General features: G+C 37.4%; 1 protein-coding gene across 3 annotated transcripts in view; it reads right to left on the reverse strand.

The window, feature by feature from the left end:
- The window catches only part of tenm3 (teneurin transmembrane protein 3), a 452,242-nt gene that overhangs the window by 172,078 nt on the left and 260,787 nt on the right, over positions 1–19,377 (reverse strand). For all 3 annotated transcript variants that reach the window (XM_036574879.1, XM_036574878.1, XM_036574880.1), the window contains one exon: positions 3,430–3,668. In XM_036574879.1, coding sequence (XP_036430772.1) covers positions 3,430–3,668 — 239 coding nt within the window. The remainder of the gene's footprint in view (positions 1–3,429; positions 3,669–19,377) is intronic.

Below are 19,377 nucleotides of genomic sequence, written 5' to 3' on the forward strand. Positions count from 1 at the left end.
AATTGTTAGCAACAACAGTAATTTTTCCAGTTTTAATTTTCTTTACTGTGATATATTCACCTGGGAATTATACTAATTATCTCACACAATCAGAAACTTTTTATTTTGTTTGAAAGTTAAACAGCTGAACATTTTCTTGGCTAGAGGTAAATCCTAGGGTTGGGATGTAACAGAATACAAGTACAGGGAACGCATATTCAGAATACAGAAATTCAATATCATTACATAATTTCAACATATTTTACAAGTTACATTTTGTTAAGGCAGTATTTGAAACAAGATTACCTTTTCAATTTTTAGGAAAACACTTTTAGAATTTTTACCCACTAAATTAAAAAAAAGCATATATCATCTTTAAAACAAACACCATCACTGCTTTTTTTTTTTACTATTCTGAAATCATTGCATGGCATTTAAAGGTGCACTCTAAAAAAGGCTTCTTTACATACACTGAAGTTGCGGCTAAAGCCTCAATAGACTTACAAATCAAAGTGATCAAGTTATTTATCTCAGGGTTAGTGAGCTCTGTTAAAGCCTGAATAGACTGATAAATCAATATAATGATCAGTTATTTATCATAGTGTTACTGAGCTCTTTTAAAGCCCGAGTAGACCGATAAATCAATGTGATGATCAGTTATTCACTTCAGTGTTAATGAGCTCTTTAAAAGCCTGAGTACAGTGATAAATCAATGTCATGATCAGTTATTTATCTCAGTGTTAATAAGCTCTGCTAAAGCCTGAGTGCACTGATAGATCAATGTCATAATCATTTATTTATCTCAGTGTTAATAAGCTCTGCTAAAGCCTTAGTACAGTGATAAATCAATGTCATGATCAGTTATTTATCTTAGTGTTATTGAGCTCTTTTAAAGCCTGAGCAGACTGATTATTCAATGTGATGATCAGTTGATTACGTCAGTGTTACTGAACTCTGTTAAGCCTGAGTAGGATGATAAATCAGTGTGATCAGTTATAAATCTCACTGTTAACTTCTTTGAGGCATGATTGAGCTGAACAGTCTCCTCAGTAGTGGATATGTTCACAAGTAATATGCTTAACATCAGTGTTGTACTTGACTTACACATGTGTTTCTTGGCAGGTTTTGAAAATCACACAGATACCCACTTTACAATCAAATTTGCAAGATTTAGTTCTGAGCTGCAAGAGAACAGCATTGCAGTAATGACTGCAGGGAAAGTCACGTAGTTTGGAAATGAAAGGTTTCCAGTTTAACCAGTTTTGTTTGTTTTTGTTCTTTTCCTCAAGCTAAAAAATTCATATTTGTTTTTTAGTTGAGTTGCAAGCCAGCCATTAAAATATTTTTTATAGTATTCATCTTCGCAGTAAGTTAAAACACCATATAGGATTGTAATAAATACAAATAAACACAAGGACGTTTTTTTCCCTTCTCCAGTATTGTTCCAGAGGTTTTCTTATGACAGCAATGTTATATAGGCACTAATTCAATGGGCACCAATTCACTTACTGCTGCACAGCTGTGTGAAAAAGACAGAATCACATACAGACTGATGAAGCCAAAAAGCAAATGAATATGTATGAACTAATTATCAGCCAACTCTAAATTTGGAAACAGCATGCCAAACACCCGTATGTTCACTTTCTGCAGCTTCATCTGACTGTACGTGAGTATCTATAGTAGAACATCGCACGTCCTGCAGGTTTTCATTCATAACCAGTGTGTTTAGTTGGGATGTGTTAGACCACCACAGTAGTGGAGGTGTGATGTGTGCATTTATCAGCAAGGTGTTAATATAACGTATGAAAGCAGCAGTAAGGATTACAGTAGGAGTGGTTGTGGTGTTTATGTGTTTTGGACGCACATGTTTATGTGTATTATCCAAGAAGTGGAGTACCTACTGATCAGTCGCATAGAACTGTAGTAAGAATGAATAATTAAAAAATTATTAGACAAGAGTTGGGCTGTACTCAAAACAGTAGTAGGGCATTAATTACTGTATTATGTACACTAGTCTGTGGTTTTGGATACGGCCTTGGTGTATCTGTGATACAATAGCTGTATTTGTATCTGTGTTTTAAATCTTATTTATCACTAGGATTACACACTGTGCCTTTAAGAAACAGGCTGAAACACTGCTTATAACTTCAGTTTGAACTGGTGGAGCTAAACTGCTGTTGGCTGTATAGGTCGCTATTTATAAAAGTGAAATCACAAAAACATTTAGTTCAGTAGGTGGAAGTGCTGCAGTCAAGTCATTAAGTATTACATACTAAGGCTTATTATTCATTAACTACAATCTCAGAAATAAAGGTACTAAACTGTCACTGGGGCAGCACCTCTCTTGTCACTGGGGTGGTACCCTCAAAGGTCCATCTCAGTACCTTTAGTCAGAGAACATAATTGTTCCATAAGTTGTATTGATTCCACACACCCGTCTTGTCTCCAGGCTTTTTATAATATTGTTCTGTTTTAAAACATTGCGTTATAAATATGTACTTTTCACCTGGAAAAACTTATTTAAGGTGCACAATTAGACCTTAAAACCACCTGTTGTACCTTTGAGAGAACATTTACATTGTTTGCACCTTGAATGAATGAAAAATGTACCTGCACAGAACCTTTATTTCTAACAGTGTGCAGGGGCTTCAATACAAACTAGTTGAGCTATTCTTAGTTCATAGAAGTGTGTAATAAAACTTGGGCCTGGCAGGCCTTGGCCATTTTGGGTTTAAGGATATTAACAGGAAGTTTGCCCCTACCGACCACCCTTTGCTTCAGTAAAAGCCTCTAGATTGTTTTACACTAGATGTTGTAACATTGCTTTAAGGATTTGATTGCATTCAGCCACAAGAGCACAAGTGAGGTAAGGTACTAATGTTAGATGATTAGTTCTGGATGACAAACTTCATTCAAACTCATCAAGGTACTGGATGGAGCTCTGTTCTCACTATAGAGAACATATTTTCACTATTACACAGCTCAGTGATAGGGGGCTGTATAACCGTTCTTAGCACTTGGCAGGGCTTTTATATGGGGATTACACAAGCTATGTATGTGAACAGTTGAACTCCACTCTCAGCAATGGGTGGATCCTAAAGTTACTGAATTCACTCATTAGAAGGGCTAACCAATAGGAAAGCTTGCTCAGTTGTATCTACCTAGATACCACAGAGAAAAAAACGATTCCTGATTGGCCAATTTTCCACTGAGTATTTTAAGAATTTAACTCTTCTGTATCTATCTTGGAAGCTTTCAATCATGCAGTGTATGTTTTCCAGCTGGAGTTATAATGTGCCATTGCAGGACTGGACAAACTGAAGTAAATATGTTTTCAGAAGGTGCTACAGAAGGTATTTCAAGTGACCTGTTGCTTCAGAAGGTAAATAGTTTATTGTAATAGTTCCATTAGGTATAGCTGGGTGAGTACCAGAAGAATTGTGACCTTACCGATGCAGTAGCAGAGTATGATGGACAATAGGACGGACACTGCGACAGCACTGAGGGCCGTGCACCTCCACGAGCAGTACTTGGACGACTTCTTGAACTTGAAGGCGCTGCGGGAGAGTGTATTGCGGGGCAGTGGCCGTGTGGGGGGCGAATACACTGCCCCCGTTGCCATGGTGTAGCCCGGAGTTGCCGTGCTGAACAGAGGGGTCGTTCCTGTGCCTGTCTTAAAGAGGAAGTGCCTGAGAGAGTGAAAGAGAGAGAGAGAGAGAGAAACAGAGAGAGATAGAAAGACAGAGAGAGACATATAGCTTTTATTGTTCAGTCTTTTATATATATATATATATATATATATATATATATATATATATATATATATATATATATATATATATATTTAAAACCTACAGTTGTGTTCTGTTGTTTAATGTCTGTAATGTTGTATTTCATTTATTTATTTATATATGTCATGCTCTAACAAGGTTTAATGCCTTAAACTTTAAGGATCTGCATGTGGGTCCACACTTCAGTTCCTCACTCTCATAACAATAGAATTTACACATTAGTTTCACAGTAGCCGTTACTGAAAAATAAACCTGGATTAGGCTTAAAAGCAATATGATCTGTCAGGTCTGCAGGCTACTACCTGGAAATTTGATCCTAAATGCAGTGAATGGATGCTAACTGCTAATTATATAACTGCTTGCATAATGCTAACTAGCAGATATTTGCTTTCATTCATTGTTAGCAACATTAGCATTTTAACTTCACATATTTCTAAAATGCTCATTCAGCAGTTATATAATTAACTAATTATAAGCAAATGTACAGAAATGTATATGCTTCATTATATAAAGTAAAATGTATGTCTCAAACTGTAAAGTTAAGGGAAATTCCATTTTTATATCAAAAATGTCTGTATAATTCAATTTGTCATTCAGAATATCTTCATGTGAAGTTGTGCACTCATTGTACATAAAGATATTCCGATTCCTTGACAGTAGTTCACAACACGCTGTGAATGTTTAGCCAAACTGTTGTAAAACAGTGTCTTGGGCATCAGGCAACATATTTGTATGTAATAATTTTCTGTGAGCGGGCTTTAAGATTCATTTAACACTTCAAATGTCTGGATCCTATCATCATCAAGAATTCTGAAAGTTTCACGTCAAACGATTCAGAATGACTTCAAATTTTGAAAAATCAGTGGAATTCCCCTTTAAGCTTTATGTATCTATGTAATAATAGTGTCAAAATGCAATGCCATTTGAAATTGATCTGTCAAGGAGAATACTGTGCCAGAAAGACAGCAAAAATCAGCACCTCTCTTCTTTGCAATGTGTTCATTCTGTGTCAAAATATGTGTGTGATTTCTTATTGTACTTTGAATCTTGGTGTAAAATAACACCTGTGAGGTAAAAGTGGTAGGTCACTCAGATCATAAAGTTGTCATAACTGTCATAGAGCTCCTTTAAACCAAACATTTTCCAACACTTTGAGCAAAATCTGTGAATACTTGAATCTCACCACATTTTAGGGCAGATGCACAGTTAAGCAACAGTTTTCAATTCTCCAAAGCAGCAACGAGACAGTAATTCAAGCTGTGAAGTCAACTAACACTGAGCATCAAATTCAAATCCAATCAGTGACCTTACTGAACAAGCTCGTCTCATTTTAATAAACAATACTAGAGAGATGGAGAGAAGATGCAGTGGGAGGGGCAGGGTGGTGAGTGAGATGAGAGAAAACGAGAACAAGAAAAAGAGAGGAAGAATGAAAGAGGGAAAACAAAGAGATACAGAGAAGGGAAAAGAGAGAAAGAGGGAGGAAGAGAGAGAGAAGGGAGAGAGAAAGGGAGAAAGATGCAGAAAAGGGGGAGAGATGGAAGAGAAGAAAGACAGAGTGGGGGGTAAGGAAGAAAGAGAGAGACAAAGAGATTTATGCTCTGTATTGAGATGATACAGAAAGAGAGAGAGAAAGAGAGAGAGAGAGAGGAGAAGGGGGGAGACAGAGGGAAAAGGAGAAAGAGAGTGGGGATAAGGTAAAGAGAGACAGAGTTACACTGTATTGAGACAACAGAGAGAGAGAGAAGCAGAAGAAGGGGAGAAACAAAAGGAGGGGGAGAAAGAGTGCAATGGAAGGAAGTAAGAAAGAGAGAATGAGAGGGGGAGAAAAAGAGAGAGGAAGAGTGGGAAAGAGAGAGAGAGGTACACTCTGTATTGAGACAACAGTTGTTGCTATCTTTATGCAAGCCAAGGCTTACTAATCTAGCCAATCGGAGGGATGCTGCGGCCTGAGTTTCTTCATGCCCGAGTAATAATACAGTCCAAAGTGTAATCTTGTTACACCAGAATATCAATTAAAGTATGCATCAAATTAAAGAATTAAAGACATTTTAATGTTTGCTAAATTGATTTATGGAGAAACGGCAAATTAATTTGCGTAAGAGCGGATTTTCATAACACCTGTAATCATTCATAACCCTATCTCGGCTCTGCAAGCTTCACAGGAAGCAACTGCCAATCAATCATATCTCTAAAGCCCTGTTGGAACTGGATCAATTTAACTAGATGAGGCTGTGTAATGTAACATAGGATTTGATTGGCCGATTGGCTTGGGATAATGTGTGTGTATAATTTTGCTAAATTTCCATAGAGAGCCCAGATTTAAAGGCTTGCATGTTCAGGACAGCATTAGGCCACAGAACACACTCAGTAACAGTAACACCACCCCAGATGTCTATTAGCAGACGCATATTCATTTATTGATATGTGTATATCATGTAAAACATACCACCTTTGAAAAAAAGTGTGTTTTTATTGCAGATAAAGCTGTTATTCTTTTCAAATATTTTAAAATGTGTGTTATATATAAAACAGTTGGATACACGAAACATACACCATTTCTGGATGTGTGTGTGTGTGTGTGTGTGTGTGTGTATATACACTGATCAGGCATACCATTATGACCACCTCCTTGTTTCTACGCTCATTATCCATTTTATCAGCTCCACTTACTATATAGGTATATATATGTTAGGGGTGCGGGAAAAACTCGATTCTTAGGTGCATCGCGATGCGGACGTGAATGATTCTGAATCGATTTACAAATGTCAAAAATCGATTTTCTAAATATTTAATTTATAACGGAATGTTGACGGAATGCAAAAGGCGGAACTGGAAGTGCGGAAGTGCAGCGCCCGGATAGTCTGTGGCGGCACATAACAAAAACACAAGTGGATGAGTGAGAAATCTGACCAGCTCCCTCTGCATTAAAAGTCAGGTTAGGTCAGGAGTCACAGCACAAATGATAAGAAGAGACATTTTGCCTTTCAACAAAGTCAAACCACCTTGGGAGCCACAACATTTAATGTCCAGTATGTGTTAATGTCGTAGTATGGGCTAAAAATATAAACGAGAGCGCAGATTTACTTTGCTCTACCTTAAGCTTTAGCTATAGCCGCTTTCCTTCCATCTCCGCCAGAAAACGTTTCTTCAAAACTAGAAGAGTTTCTTGTAAAATGTCTCAGCATCCGGCTGTTTTACAAGGCTGAAGTCACTTCTCATTCGCCAGCTTCTCGTTCTAATTTTCCCGTTTCACCTTAAATTCTGCCTTAGGCACCGAATGTAATTGCTGCACCATTTAAGGTGGAACGGGAAAATTCGAAAGAGAAGCGAATTCATTTCCGCAACTTTTTAGAGAAAGACTCTCGTTGCAGATTTAACCAACCGCGCTGCTTATAAGTCCTCCAAATGTTCGTCTTAATCTGTTTTTTCGTTCGCTACTGGCGAGGCCAGACCTCGGTGCTATGTGACCTGCTGTCTGCTGTCTGTTCTCGGTCGTTGAGAACCAGGGCTTTCGTGCTATGCTGCACACTTTGGAGCTGAGATTCAGCGTCCAGCCTTGAAAATACCCCCCAGTGCATTTACATTATGGATCATTACAAATACTTTGCTTTAAAACTACCAAGTCCTCAGACAGTAGGAAGATAGAAAAAAGATGCATCAAGATGCATCGATAATCGTTTTATAATCGCATTGCAGCCCTCTGAATCGTAATCGAATCAAATCGTGAGGTGCCTAAAGATTCCCACCCCTAATATGTATATATATATATATATATATATATAGTTCTACAATTATAGACTGTGGTCCATCTGTTTCTCTGCATACTTTGTTAGCCCCCTTTCACCCTGTTCTTCAGTGGTCAGGACCCCCATGGACCCTCACAGGTACTATTTGGGTGGTGGATCATTCTCAGCACTGCAGTAACACTGATGTGGTGGTGGTGTGTTAGTGTGTGTTGCCCTGGTCTGAGTGGATCAGACACAGAAGAGCTGCTGGAGTTTTTAAACACCCCAGTGTCACTGCTGGACTGAGAATAGTCCACCAACCAAAAATATCCAGCCAACAGCATCCTGTGGGCAGCATCCTTTGACCACTGATGAAGGACTAGAGGATGACCAACACAAAGTGTAAAGCAGCAGATGAGCTATCGTCTCTGACTACAAGGTGGACTGACAACGTAGGAGTGCCTAATAAAGCAGACAGTGAGTGGACACAGTGTTTAAAAACTCCAGGGGGCTAACAAAGTATGCAGAGAAACAGATGGACTACAGTCTGTAATTGTAGAACTACAAAGTGCACCTATAATGTTATGCCTGATCGGTGTATATACACACACACACTCACCAAGCACTTTATTAGGAACACTGCCTTGAATTCCTTCCTTGAATATTCAGTGTCTATGTTATCAGCTCCACTTACCATACAGAAGCACTTCGTCCCAACAGGACCATCACCGAGCAGGTACTACATGGGTGGCTATGTGGTGGTCCTGTGGGGCTCCTGACCATTGAAGAACAGGGTGAAAGGGGGCTAACAGAGTATGCAGAGAAACAGATGGACTACAGTCTGTAACTGTAGAGCTACAAAGTGCTCCTATATAGTAAGTGGAGCTGATAAAATGGACAATGAGCGTAGATACAAAGAAGTGTTCCTAATAAAGTGCTCAGTGAATGTATATAAGGTAATATTAATCTAAAAGGGCTTTAGTGATTTAAAACTATCAGCTGTATGGAGAGGGGTTTGGGCGAGCAAGAGATTGAGATGTTTAAGTGAGGCAGGGGGTCTCTACAGGGCACATTTCGGGTAGTTTTTTGGCTCAGTGTTGAGCTTGGCATCAGCAGCTGGCACTGTGGGAAGACTGGTGGGCACGTACCCGTCTCCATAGCTGCCCTCCTGGCCCATGGGAGGATACACATCCATCTCTATCAGACGCTCATGCCCGTTTTGGAGAACTGCTTGCTTTGTTAATTTTCTACATTAGGGAGATGGGAGATACGAGAAACAATTAGCAGAAGAAGAAGAAGAAGGAGGAGGAGGCTGTCAGAGCTTTGGGTTTTGATGAGATAGTCACGCTAGTTCTAATTACGATTTTGGCAGAACAATTTTGGGAATATAAGAGATTCCAGATATCACTCTGTCACGGAAATACGATCTCACACGCAAGGGAAATGCACACATATCGAGGAGACCACACACAAGAGCAAACGCATTATCCTTCAAATGTGTACATCATTTCCACATGAATAAAACATATTACAACAAGACAATCACTGTCAAAGTCAATAAACAGAAGTCAAAATGATGCTGTCACTTTCAGATCAAAACCTTAAGTCCATTTTCTTACCCTATTTGAAAACACCAGCTGTCTACTTGTTATTTATAAAAAAGTTACAAATGGTTGTATGTAATATACAGCATTTCAGACTGAAACTTGTAGGAGGTAGCGTAGGAATGAAGTGAACACGTAGTAAAATTATTTGCATTTATGAGACAATGATAACACTAAGACCACTAGAGCCACACTCTAGTCTAACAAATCAGATTTGAGATCCACTACATAATTTTATTCTGTAATCCTTTCATTCTTTTGATGAGTTTTCAACTATCACACGTAATTAATAAAAGAATGCACTGATGTAAAATCAGTAAATGTTAATGTGTTTCATACCATTATATTGGCTAATAGTACACTGCAATACATGTACAGTATTAATATTTCCATCCATTTTTCACTAAACACTTTCAGCCCAGGTTTAGGTCCATTAGTTTTAGAGTATATGGGGGAATGGTGTGTTCACAGTGTGTGGGTGGTTGCACACATGTTGGTTTGGGGGTTTCTAAGAAGGCATTATTTTTTCAAAGAACACACAGAGGCATGGATGCACATATGCACACTTACACTGTTTTCCTGTGTCTATAAGGGTTAAGGGGATTAAGCCCTTGACAAAGAAAAGACACCACCAACATCAGTCAACTAGTGTACATATGGCGTTATCCACTTCTTGTAAGTCTGTAACAAAAATCTTGTATCTCCATAATGGTAACGTTTCAGGACAAGGAAAAAGCTTTATTTACTTCTAATATATGTTAATATAAAGACGTTTCATTTCAGGTATTTTTGGCCATTTGGCCAATTCATCATGAAATGGTCACACAATGTAAATTACAGCTAGAGTTTTCAAATGGTGTATAAAAAAACGAGATTTTGATCCGACAGTGATGATATGCTGACTGTGTACACTGATATACTGCATTTGATTGAATGCACGTGTGCTATAATTAAGCACAAACAACAATTTCTTTTTGAATGTGTATGTTTTGTAGTTTTGTGTGTGATCAGCAAGTTCCTCTCAGTTTTACTACTTTGGAAATCTTCATCTTGTTTGTCTGATGTGTGCTCATGTGCGAGTGTGTGTGTGTGTGTGTGTGGATAAATATGGTTTTAATTACAGCCTGTCTGAGTGTGTAACCTCGGAAGAGACGTAATCCCCGTAATCAAAAGTGAGGAGATGATGTGGAATTGCGTTTTTAATTTCTCCCTGAAGTTTCTCCTTCATTACCTCTTTCATTTGTTCCTTTTCTTTCCTCTGATAAGATTCCAAGATCAGCGCAAAAATCAATTCCCAGAACAAACTACTCTGAGACCTTTCCTGACCTTATAACTCCAACACTGTAACATCACTGAGTCCTTAAATCTACCCAAACATGGATAGTAACTACTTAAATTCAATGTAGTTTGGAAAAATTTTGATGGATTTGTACTTTCTAGAATACTTTCAAATGATGACACTTAGAAAGAAATGTGGTGTGTTCATCTTTCTACACAAATGAAATATGTTATATAAGTTGAGTTCAATAAGTACTTACACATAGTAATTATGTTGATGTGGAGCCAATGTACATATTTAAATCAACTTTTAGTGTATATTATTGAGGAAAGAAATCTACCTTGTACTCATTTACATTTTAGATATTCATATTTAGTTCCTAGTTCCTTTCATTGGGTTGAATTTCATTCTGTGTTTAAATCGTGGTGCCGGAACTTTTACTGCAGTCATTATTTCAGTGAAACAAAAACTTACCTGAGAACAATTTACATGAGGATGGGTTTAGACTACTGTACACATCTCTGGTTCCATCTAAATAACCCCCCAATACTTACGGACATCATATCTCATCAGTTTAACCCTCCTAGGTCCCCCAAACACCTTACATTTTTTAAAATTATTTTTCATTCATAGTTCATTGAATTAATTGGAGAATTTCTCTGGAAAATGCAGATTCTAAACTTTCAATTTGTGTGTTTTTAAGTTAAAGAGGAGATATTTCATTATAATTTCAATCTGATAAAAAACTTACTGTTGCATGTGCAGTCTGGTTTTACAGAAGGAAGAACCGTCCTTTCTTTTTTTTGTAATATTTCTGTAAAATTAATGTAATATCTGTGAGCCAATCCATCTATGATTTAACCACATTTCTGCGTTAGCGATTTCTTCTTTCTAACAGCCTGATGGCGCATTTCATGCCCTTCGCTTTGGCTATTCAGATTTGTATCTGCAGTCTGATGACAGAGCAGAATGGCCTAAAAGAGAAATCATATTTTAATTGATCATTCGATAATGGCGTGATGCTTTTAAGAGCCATTTTACTCACCTAATCGAAATGATTAACGCTAATTAAATTTCACTTGCTCTCTCTGTAACACTTTTAATAGACTTTCTCTACCTACGTTTCAAAAGGCTTGTTCAGACCCTGAAATTATTAGTTTTTATTGCACTTTTAAAAAGACAAAGACTAAAGGAAAAAATATACTGAGCATTGGAGAATAGCCTTAAACCTCTAATTAAATGCTCTTATTAAACTTTTAAAAGAAAACAATCAGCACAAACTTTTCAATAACTTAAGTCTATACCCTTTACTATTTTGCAACATGATTGAAATGTAGTAACATAATTACCTAATTATGGTCATGAATTATTTTCTGTATCGACAGGTTGGAGTCTGCCCTTCTGTTTGTTTCAATAAACTCCTCTTCAACATATGAACACAAATGTCACATAGATTGAAAGCTCAGAATCTGCACTAAGCACATAATTTGTCTGTGTGTGCTGTGAGTGAGAAGTAATTAGCAGAAAATTACAACAGGCTTTTACTGCAATTTTTCAGTTGTAAGAAAAGGTGACGGGAGTTTTGGTTTAGTCTTGAATTACAGATTAAAGGAATGGTTTGGCAAAAAATAAAATTTACACATTTTCCACTTACCCCAGGTGTAGTCAATCAATTGAGACATATTTGGTGTCTAAATTTAGCTTCTATAGGTTAGCGCAGGAGCTACAAGGCTAATGTTGCTAACAAACACTAGAAGTCAATAGTCACTCAAATCTTTTCCGTAAATACAGACACAAAACTTCTCTTAATCCCCTTAAAACCACATCTAGGTCTCATTAAGATTGCACAGACTTGTCAGTGCGGTTTAGGGCACAGTATGACTTACTGTGAACTATAAGAATGCACAAAACTTCACAGTGTAGCTGCATCACCCGTTTTAGCCAGGCATTGTGTTAAATTCCACCTCCCTCACTGAATACGACTCCTCTTTGTGTGCACACATCATGCTAGATTACATATGCGATTTGTTGTTCTATTTTTACATAATTTTAAGTTGGAACATTCAAAATTAACCATTATTTATAAAAAAGGAAACAACAGAAATTGATAACGCAGTGTGTTACATTCTTGACATGCGTGCACGCGTGGCTGCCTGCAGTGTAGTAATATACACTGATCATTTCTATGCTTCACATTAAGTCAATCTGTTTCCTAAACCAGTGGTTCTCAGCCTTTTCCACCTCAAGGCCCACTTATTACAAGAAAGCATGAAGGCTCACAGGAAAACAAAACTATCATTGAACATAAAATACCGACAGATTGGGCTACATTTTTGTTTTATGGCAGATGGAATGGCGGTAAATTAAGCAGAATGTTTCTGCAATGCATTTTTTGACACCAGTCAATCAAGAACAAACAAGGAGTGTTTTTTGTTACTAGAGACAAGGAGCAAAAATTGATGAAGCTGCTTTGTGCACTGTTGTTGCAGGGCTTGAATTATTATTATTTACCCTTGGAAAATATTATTTCATTGATTTTTTTCTCTTTGACAGCCTACTATGGACCACTTGCTCCCCCTCAGCACAGGCCTGAGGACTAAAAGAGGTTGCTTTGCGGCCCAGTGGTTGAGAAATCAACCTTAGTTCAGACCTGGATGTGGTTTGGGCAAGTTTAGAGATGTTTGAGAGATCTATTTCCAGCAAAAAACGGGGTGACTATAGACTCCCAGTGTTTGTTAGCAATAGTAACCTCATAAACATTAATCGCTCCAGTGCCAAATTTTGCTGTGGTTCCTTTAAACCACAAGCCCAGTTGCTTGGATTTACTACCAATAGCCAATTTAAAAAAGTAACATAATGAAAAATCAGAAGATGTTTTACTGGGAAAAAGTAATTTAGCCTTTTAAATGCGATGAAAGGTTTAATCATGATCAACATGTCCATGGATATAAATTAGCAATAAAATTGATAAAATTGATTAAAAATGATCAATTTTGATCTCGGACTGACTTTAATTTATCACTGCAGACAATACTAAAAGGGTACTGCTCTGCAAAAGAGAAAGTGATTTGATGTTTTAACATAAAAAGGTAGGAACTAGGCTGCTGTAAAATTAAGATTTTAATGATCTTCAAATTAATGTAATTAACGTAGAATGTAAAAGAGTATTTTTCAGTTAACTACTGGAGGTGCAAGGAAACTCAAACTTTCAAGGAAGGTTACCTCCTTGTTAGGTTAAGACAAACAATCTTCAATGTGCCTTTATAATTACTGATCAGAAAAGGGGTGTTATAAAGAATATGAAAGGAACATTTGTAAGGAACATTTAAAAAAAAAAAAGTCTGTCATGGCTATTTTTGGACGGCTGAATAGGATGTCGTTGACAGATGTGATGAGTCAGTGACAGTGCGAGTTTACTGCCCTAAAAACGACAATCCCCAACATAAACACCCACCATACGCCCATTTTCTATCTCTTCCTTCATTCTCTTTCATAGATCATATAGAGTTACACTTATTGCTTCCTATCTAAAGCTTTGAGGAAAGAAGAGGAGGCCTTCAGAGAGAGATAAAAAAGTGTCAATATAAATAAATCCACATTTTATAGACTGCACTATTCATTCTGGGATTATAAACAGAAGCTCTGAGGCACATCAAAATTCACACCGCGATTCAGCATCAGACGGCAAGAAGAACGGGAGAGAGAGAAAGAGAGAGATGTGAAAACAGAGAGAGAGAGGGAGTTCAAGAAAGACAGATGGAGAGACAGAGACAGTGAGGCTAAGCAGAAAAAAAGAGTTTCAGTACGAGAGAGACAGAGTGAGAGAAAGTTGGCGCAAGATGGAAAGAGAGAGAGAGAAAAAAAAGAAAGGAGGGAAAAAACAATGCACCATCACAACCTGATTGTGCAGGTAAATGCAAATAGAATCTATTGTTATTCACTAAAGCTCCTGTTCTCCATGCATTGTTGCTCTGAGCCTTTCCCAACATTTGAACATTTGAGAGAAGTTTCTTTAAAAGGCATCACTGAGCACTGGGGGACAAAAAAAAACAGAAACGCAGCACTCCATGTTCCTATAGGCACTAGAAAAAAAAAATACACATTCCCTCATTCAGGCATCTCACACTTGCTTTGTGTTTTGACTGTGCTGGCTGACCCCGAAAACATGCGCTACATTTAGCTAATCCCACCACAAAGAAAACATCTATCAGCTACAATCTCAAGGCTTTCAATAGCTTTCAAAGCTTTGGTTGGATTGCACAGCACCACATGCTACATTAACGTGTTTATATGGGAAAGTTCACATTGAAAGCAAAGGGATTTAAAAAGCAGCCATGTCTGAAAGATCAGTGACTGCCCTTATCATATACATTACCACTTGAAGGCTTGGACAGGTTTGACTTTAAACATTACTGACTGCGTTTGCTTTTCAAGACAATTTGATTTAAAGGCTGATGAATAAATGCTTGAAATTTGTTAACCAACTATTTGGTGAAATTTGGCGAGTTGGTTGATTATCAACCATCTCAGGGTTGGGTTTAGGCTGTGGCGAATTGTGACTATTAGAGCTAGGCCTTCAAATCAGGATACAAATGTCAAAACTTGATCAAAACTCGAGAGAAAAAAACACCTAATCCACCTACAAAAATGCAAACCTCTGCTAGCAGCCCTATGGGATTTTTGTAGTTTGTTAGCACTAAGCTAATGCCATTTCGCATGAATGCATTTTGGCCACACTAGATTAAATACAGGAACTTCTAAAAGACATTCTGTGTTTTAGCTGACTCTTGTGACAAAGATATTAATATATATTTTACGTTGTGGCTGTTTTTACAGTAACTCTTTCTGTAGAGAGGCCTAGTATAGAGCTGCTGCCGCTGTTTCCCATTTCTAACAACCCACTCATTAGGCTGCTACTCATATTCACAGTCTGCCACATATCTAGGACTTCCAGAAGGTCAAGAGTGAGTGTTTTTCTCAGTAAATTGGTCTCACTTATTGCACAAATAACATGATTGACTGATTCTGCTGTTACCTCGTAATGAAGCTGGTGGATAATCTAAGATATCAGGACTTCTGTTCAGCTCTTGAAGCCCTAACCAACAGAAAAGCTTGCTTAGCTATCTCTGCCTAGATACCAAAAACAATTCTTATTGGCCATTTTTTCACTGGATATTTCGAAATTTTAAACCTTTTGTTCCTATCTAAAACAGTGAAGCAAGAGTAGTGCTGTAAAATTTGCAGGGTTAGAATACAAGCATGATTCTTTTGAATATAAATTAACTAAAAATTACAGACATGTATTGTCTGACTCCCAGAAACCATTTGGTCTTCTCTGAAGGCCTAGAGGGCCCTGAGGGTTCCCCTCTGGGTTAAGGATTAGATTTAGATTCTAGGTTAAAGCTTATGATATTATTAGGTTTAGGTATAGATTTAATATAATTTATCATTTTAAACTTAATTTAACTGCATTTAATAGATATTTATTAAATATTTAGTCAACCATAAAATTGACTATGTGTATCTTCTTCAGCTCTGTTGGAAAAGCATCCCAGGTGTATTCTCATGAAGCTGCTTGAGAGAATGACAAGAGTATGTACAACTGCATATAAGAGGGGGGCAAAAGGCGGGAGGGTAATGTGAATATTCTAAAATAGAAGATTCTTCTATTTGGATTTTCTGGTTTCATAATTCCGTATGTGTTATTCCATGCTCACTCCTTTTTATTAAAAATGAGAAAAAATGAGAAAAAAATGAGAAAAACTTTTGACTACTGTAAATAAGAAATTGTTGGTCAGGCTTATTACATGGAGTAAATAATTCATAACCTAGAGCAATTTCATACAGACTTGTTATAGATCTATTCTACCATGTTAACGAGAGAGCAAAGATCAGGTACAAAATAATCTATGTGACTGATGTCCTGAAAGAATGAAGGCTAGAAAACTGAAAGACACTAGAATAAAAGCCAACAATCTTCTCTGCACTCACAGAATCTGCTAATGTCTATGGTTCTACAGATGCTATTCATAAGCATATTGCTTTAATTATGTCGCTATCTGATAATGAGCAGATATCTTTTTCTAATCAGGCACAATCAGGGTCAAACCGTTTCTTTCATGTTCACCCTACGTTTCTGAAATGGAGGTCAAAGACAAGGATTTGTTGAGAAGTGTCTGTGGAGTGCCTCAGGGGTCACCGCTGGGTCAAATCACATGATGACTTCCACAGCGAAACGTGAAACAGAAAACATTCTTTCGTTCCATCATAGCTGTCGATTGCGATGCAGGTAACAGCCTGACTGAAAAGAAAGGTGCAATTGCCTGCCTAAAATAAGGAAGCACCAAATCATGACTTTTTTCCTTGCTCCAATGATGGCTTGTGCACGGCAAGGCTCACTAAACACTTAAGCTCCCTCTTCACTTGAAATGCAATGCAAAAACTTTCTCTGAATGAAGAAACAGTCATGCAGCACTGTGAAGAACTGGCAGGTGTCTCTGAATCTTTACAGTGTTTTTTTTTCTTTTTTCATTATTGCTTTAGCAGCGCTAAGACAGGTGTCATCAAACACAGAACTGAAGCTAGGCACACTAGGATGCTAATTGAGCCAATGAGAGCTTGAATAGAGGAAAAATACACAAATGCCAATCAACATGTGCTGCAAAAAGGAGGCAAATGGTATGTAATTGAAGGTAATATGATTCTAGGATAAAAAGCATATCTTATAATGCTATTCATATGAAATACTTACAGCAATGGCTAGGGCATACAGTACAGTTAAGTAATATAGGCCTAATTTAATGGTGTTTTCAGCATAACTTCATATATTACAGCACTGTGTATACTGACTAACATACTTTGAATAGTGGTTTCAACATAGAACTATGAATTACAGTTCTCTGTATATGAATTAACTATGGCTATGCATGGCGTTTTTAGTGTAAAAAATGTACAGCACTGTGTTTATTGTATAGTTCTGGCTATAAGTATGGCAAATTGTGTGAAAGTTAAAGTAATATCCTTTAACAGTGTTTTCAGTAAAAAAAAAAGCATTTATAACAGTACTCTTTATTTTGAACATTTATGGCTATGGTTAAGGTAAATGCCATGGAAGTTAAAAGTAATATGCTTTGAAAAGCATCTTCAGTTTAAAAGCATGTATTGCACTACTGTTTATATGGAATAACTACGGCTACGGTTAGGACAACAATATGGGAGTTAAAGTAATAAGCTTTGAATAATATTTTCAGTGTCAAAGCCATATATTACAGTACTGTTCATATTGAGCAACTATGCCTATGACTCACCAAAAGTAGTAGAGGCAGGTTACAGCAGCACTAGTTCACATCAATAGTGAAATCCCAAACAAAACAACAGGCTTAATGGTTTATCCAGCAGACCCAGGCTTATGGTTTGAGTTTGACATTGTTTCCACAGGCCTATCCACCGTAATGAAATGTTTTCTTTATTTCTCTGGCCAGCGTCCCTCACACGTCCTGTTTCAAATAAATCAATGTGCTTGATTGGTGTCGCAAGTGGTGCAGCGCCTGCATGCATTTTCCAAAAAACCCACCAGCGCATTCGCGTCCCATTTCTCATCAAGATGTTTTTCATTATTTTTCTCTCTGAACTTCGAGCCTGCCATGGAGCTTGAGCTTTCGTTGATTTTAGCATAAACAGCAAACTAGCTCTGCGTACAAAGACTTCAGAAAGGCTAATGACTAGCAGCAAACATAGCACTTTCAACCCCATTTTACTAAAACGGTGTACAGCTGTGTGTGTGTTCACCTTGGATGCTGAGTTGGGCTCACAGGCACAACAAGAGTTTTGGTCAAAACATAGAAATTCCAGCATGTGTATGTGTGCACTCATTAAGTGCAGTAACAGCTAAGGGTGTATGTGTGTGTGTGTGTGTGTGTGTGTGCGTGTCCAATGACTATCCTTAGTTTGAGCACAGGGACTGGAGCACCCTTGTTAATAATAGATGTCTACATATTGTTTTGTCAATATAAGCCAAGGTCAGTCAAAAGATATGATATGACCATAGAGAGAGAGACAGAGAGAGAGAGAGAGAGAGAGAGAGAGAGAGGGGGAGAGAGAGAGAAAGAAGAGAAAAATGAGAGAAACACAGGGGGGAAAGACAGAGAAAGAAAGGAGAGATGAAGTGAAACAGTGAGAGAGGAAGAAGGAGAAAAAGGACAGAAATAGAAAGAGACAGCGAGAGTAAGAGAAAGAGAGAGAGGGAAGGGATAGATGAAGAGAATGAGAGAGAGAAGGAGTGAGAGGAAGAGGGACAGAAAGGATAGATGGAGGGAGAAAGACAGAAAGGTGATGTGGTAGAGAGAGAAAGAAAAGAGACGAAAAGAGAGAAATAAAGTGAGAAAATTGAAAAACATTCTCCCAAATTTTGCTTCTCCCAATACAATCAGAAAAATCAAAATTTTTCTTAGTTCTTTTTCTTAGCATTTCCCACCACTAAGCCTTTACCAAACATCTTACTGTATATAAGTGAAATATACTGTCTATTATCATTTTATTATTTAATACATATTGTCTTATTTTATTTATTAATTTGTTTCTTTTTATTATTATTGTCATAATTATTATTATTTCTATAATTATTATCATTGTTAGAGCCATTAACTCTATAGTTCTTATTAATTCCACAATGTACATTTAGCTTTGAAGTTTATGTGCTTTGGCACCATTGTGCTTAAGACAGTCATGCCAGTAAGGCTACTCTGAGTTGAATTAAATTGAAAAAGAGCAAGAGAAAATGAAAAGAGTGAGAGAAAGTGAGAGAGAGAGAAAGCGAGTGACATAGAGAGAGCAAGAGAGAAGGGATAGGTGAAGAGAGAAAGAGGACAAAATTGTGGGGGAGAGGGAGAGTGTTCTACAGTTGCCCAGTCCACAAGGTTTCCTCTTTTCTCGTCCTCTCTGTTCTGCTCACTTTGTGCTCATCCATCCATGTTCACTCTTTTATCATTCTTTATGTT

Source organism: Colossoma macropomum, unplaced genomic scaffold (assembly GCF_904425465.1).
Source record: "Colossoma macropomum unplaced genomic scaffold, Colossoma_macropomum, whole genome shotgun sequence".
Classification (NCBI taxonomy): domain Eukaryota; kingdom Metazoa; phylum Chordata; class Actinopteri; order Characiformes; family Serrasalmidae; genus Colossoma; species Colossoma macropomum.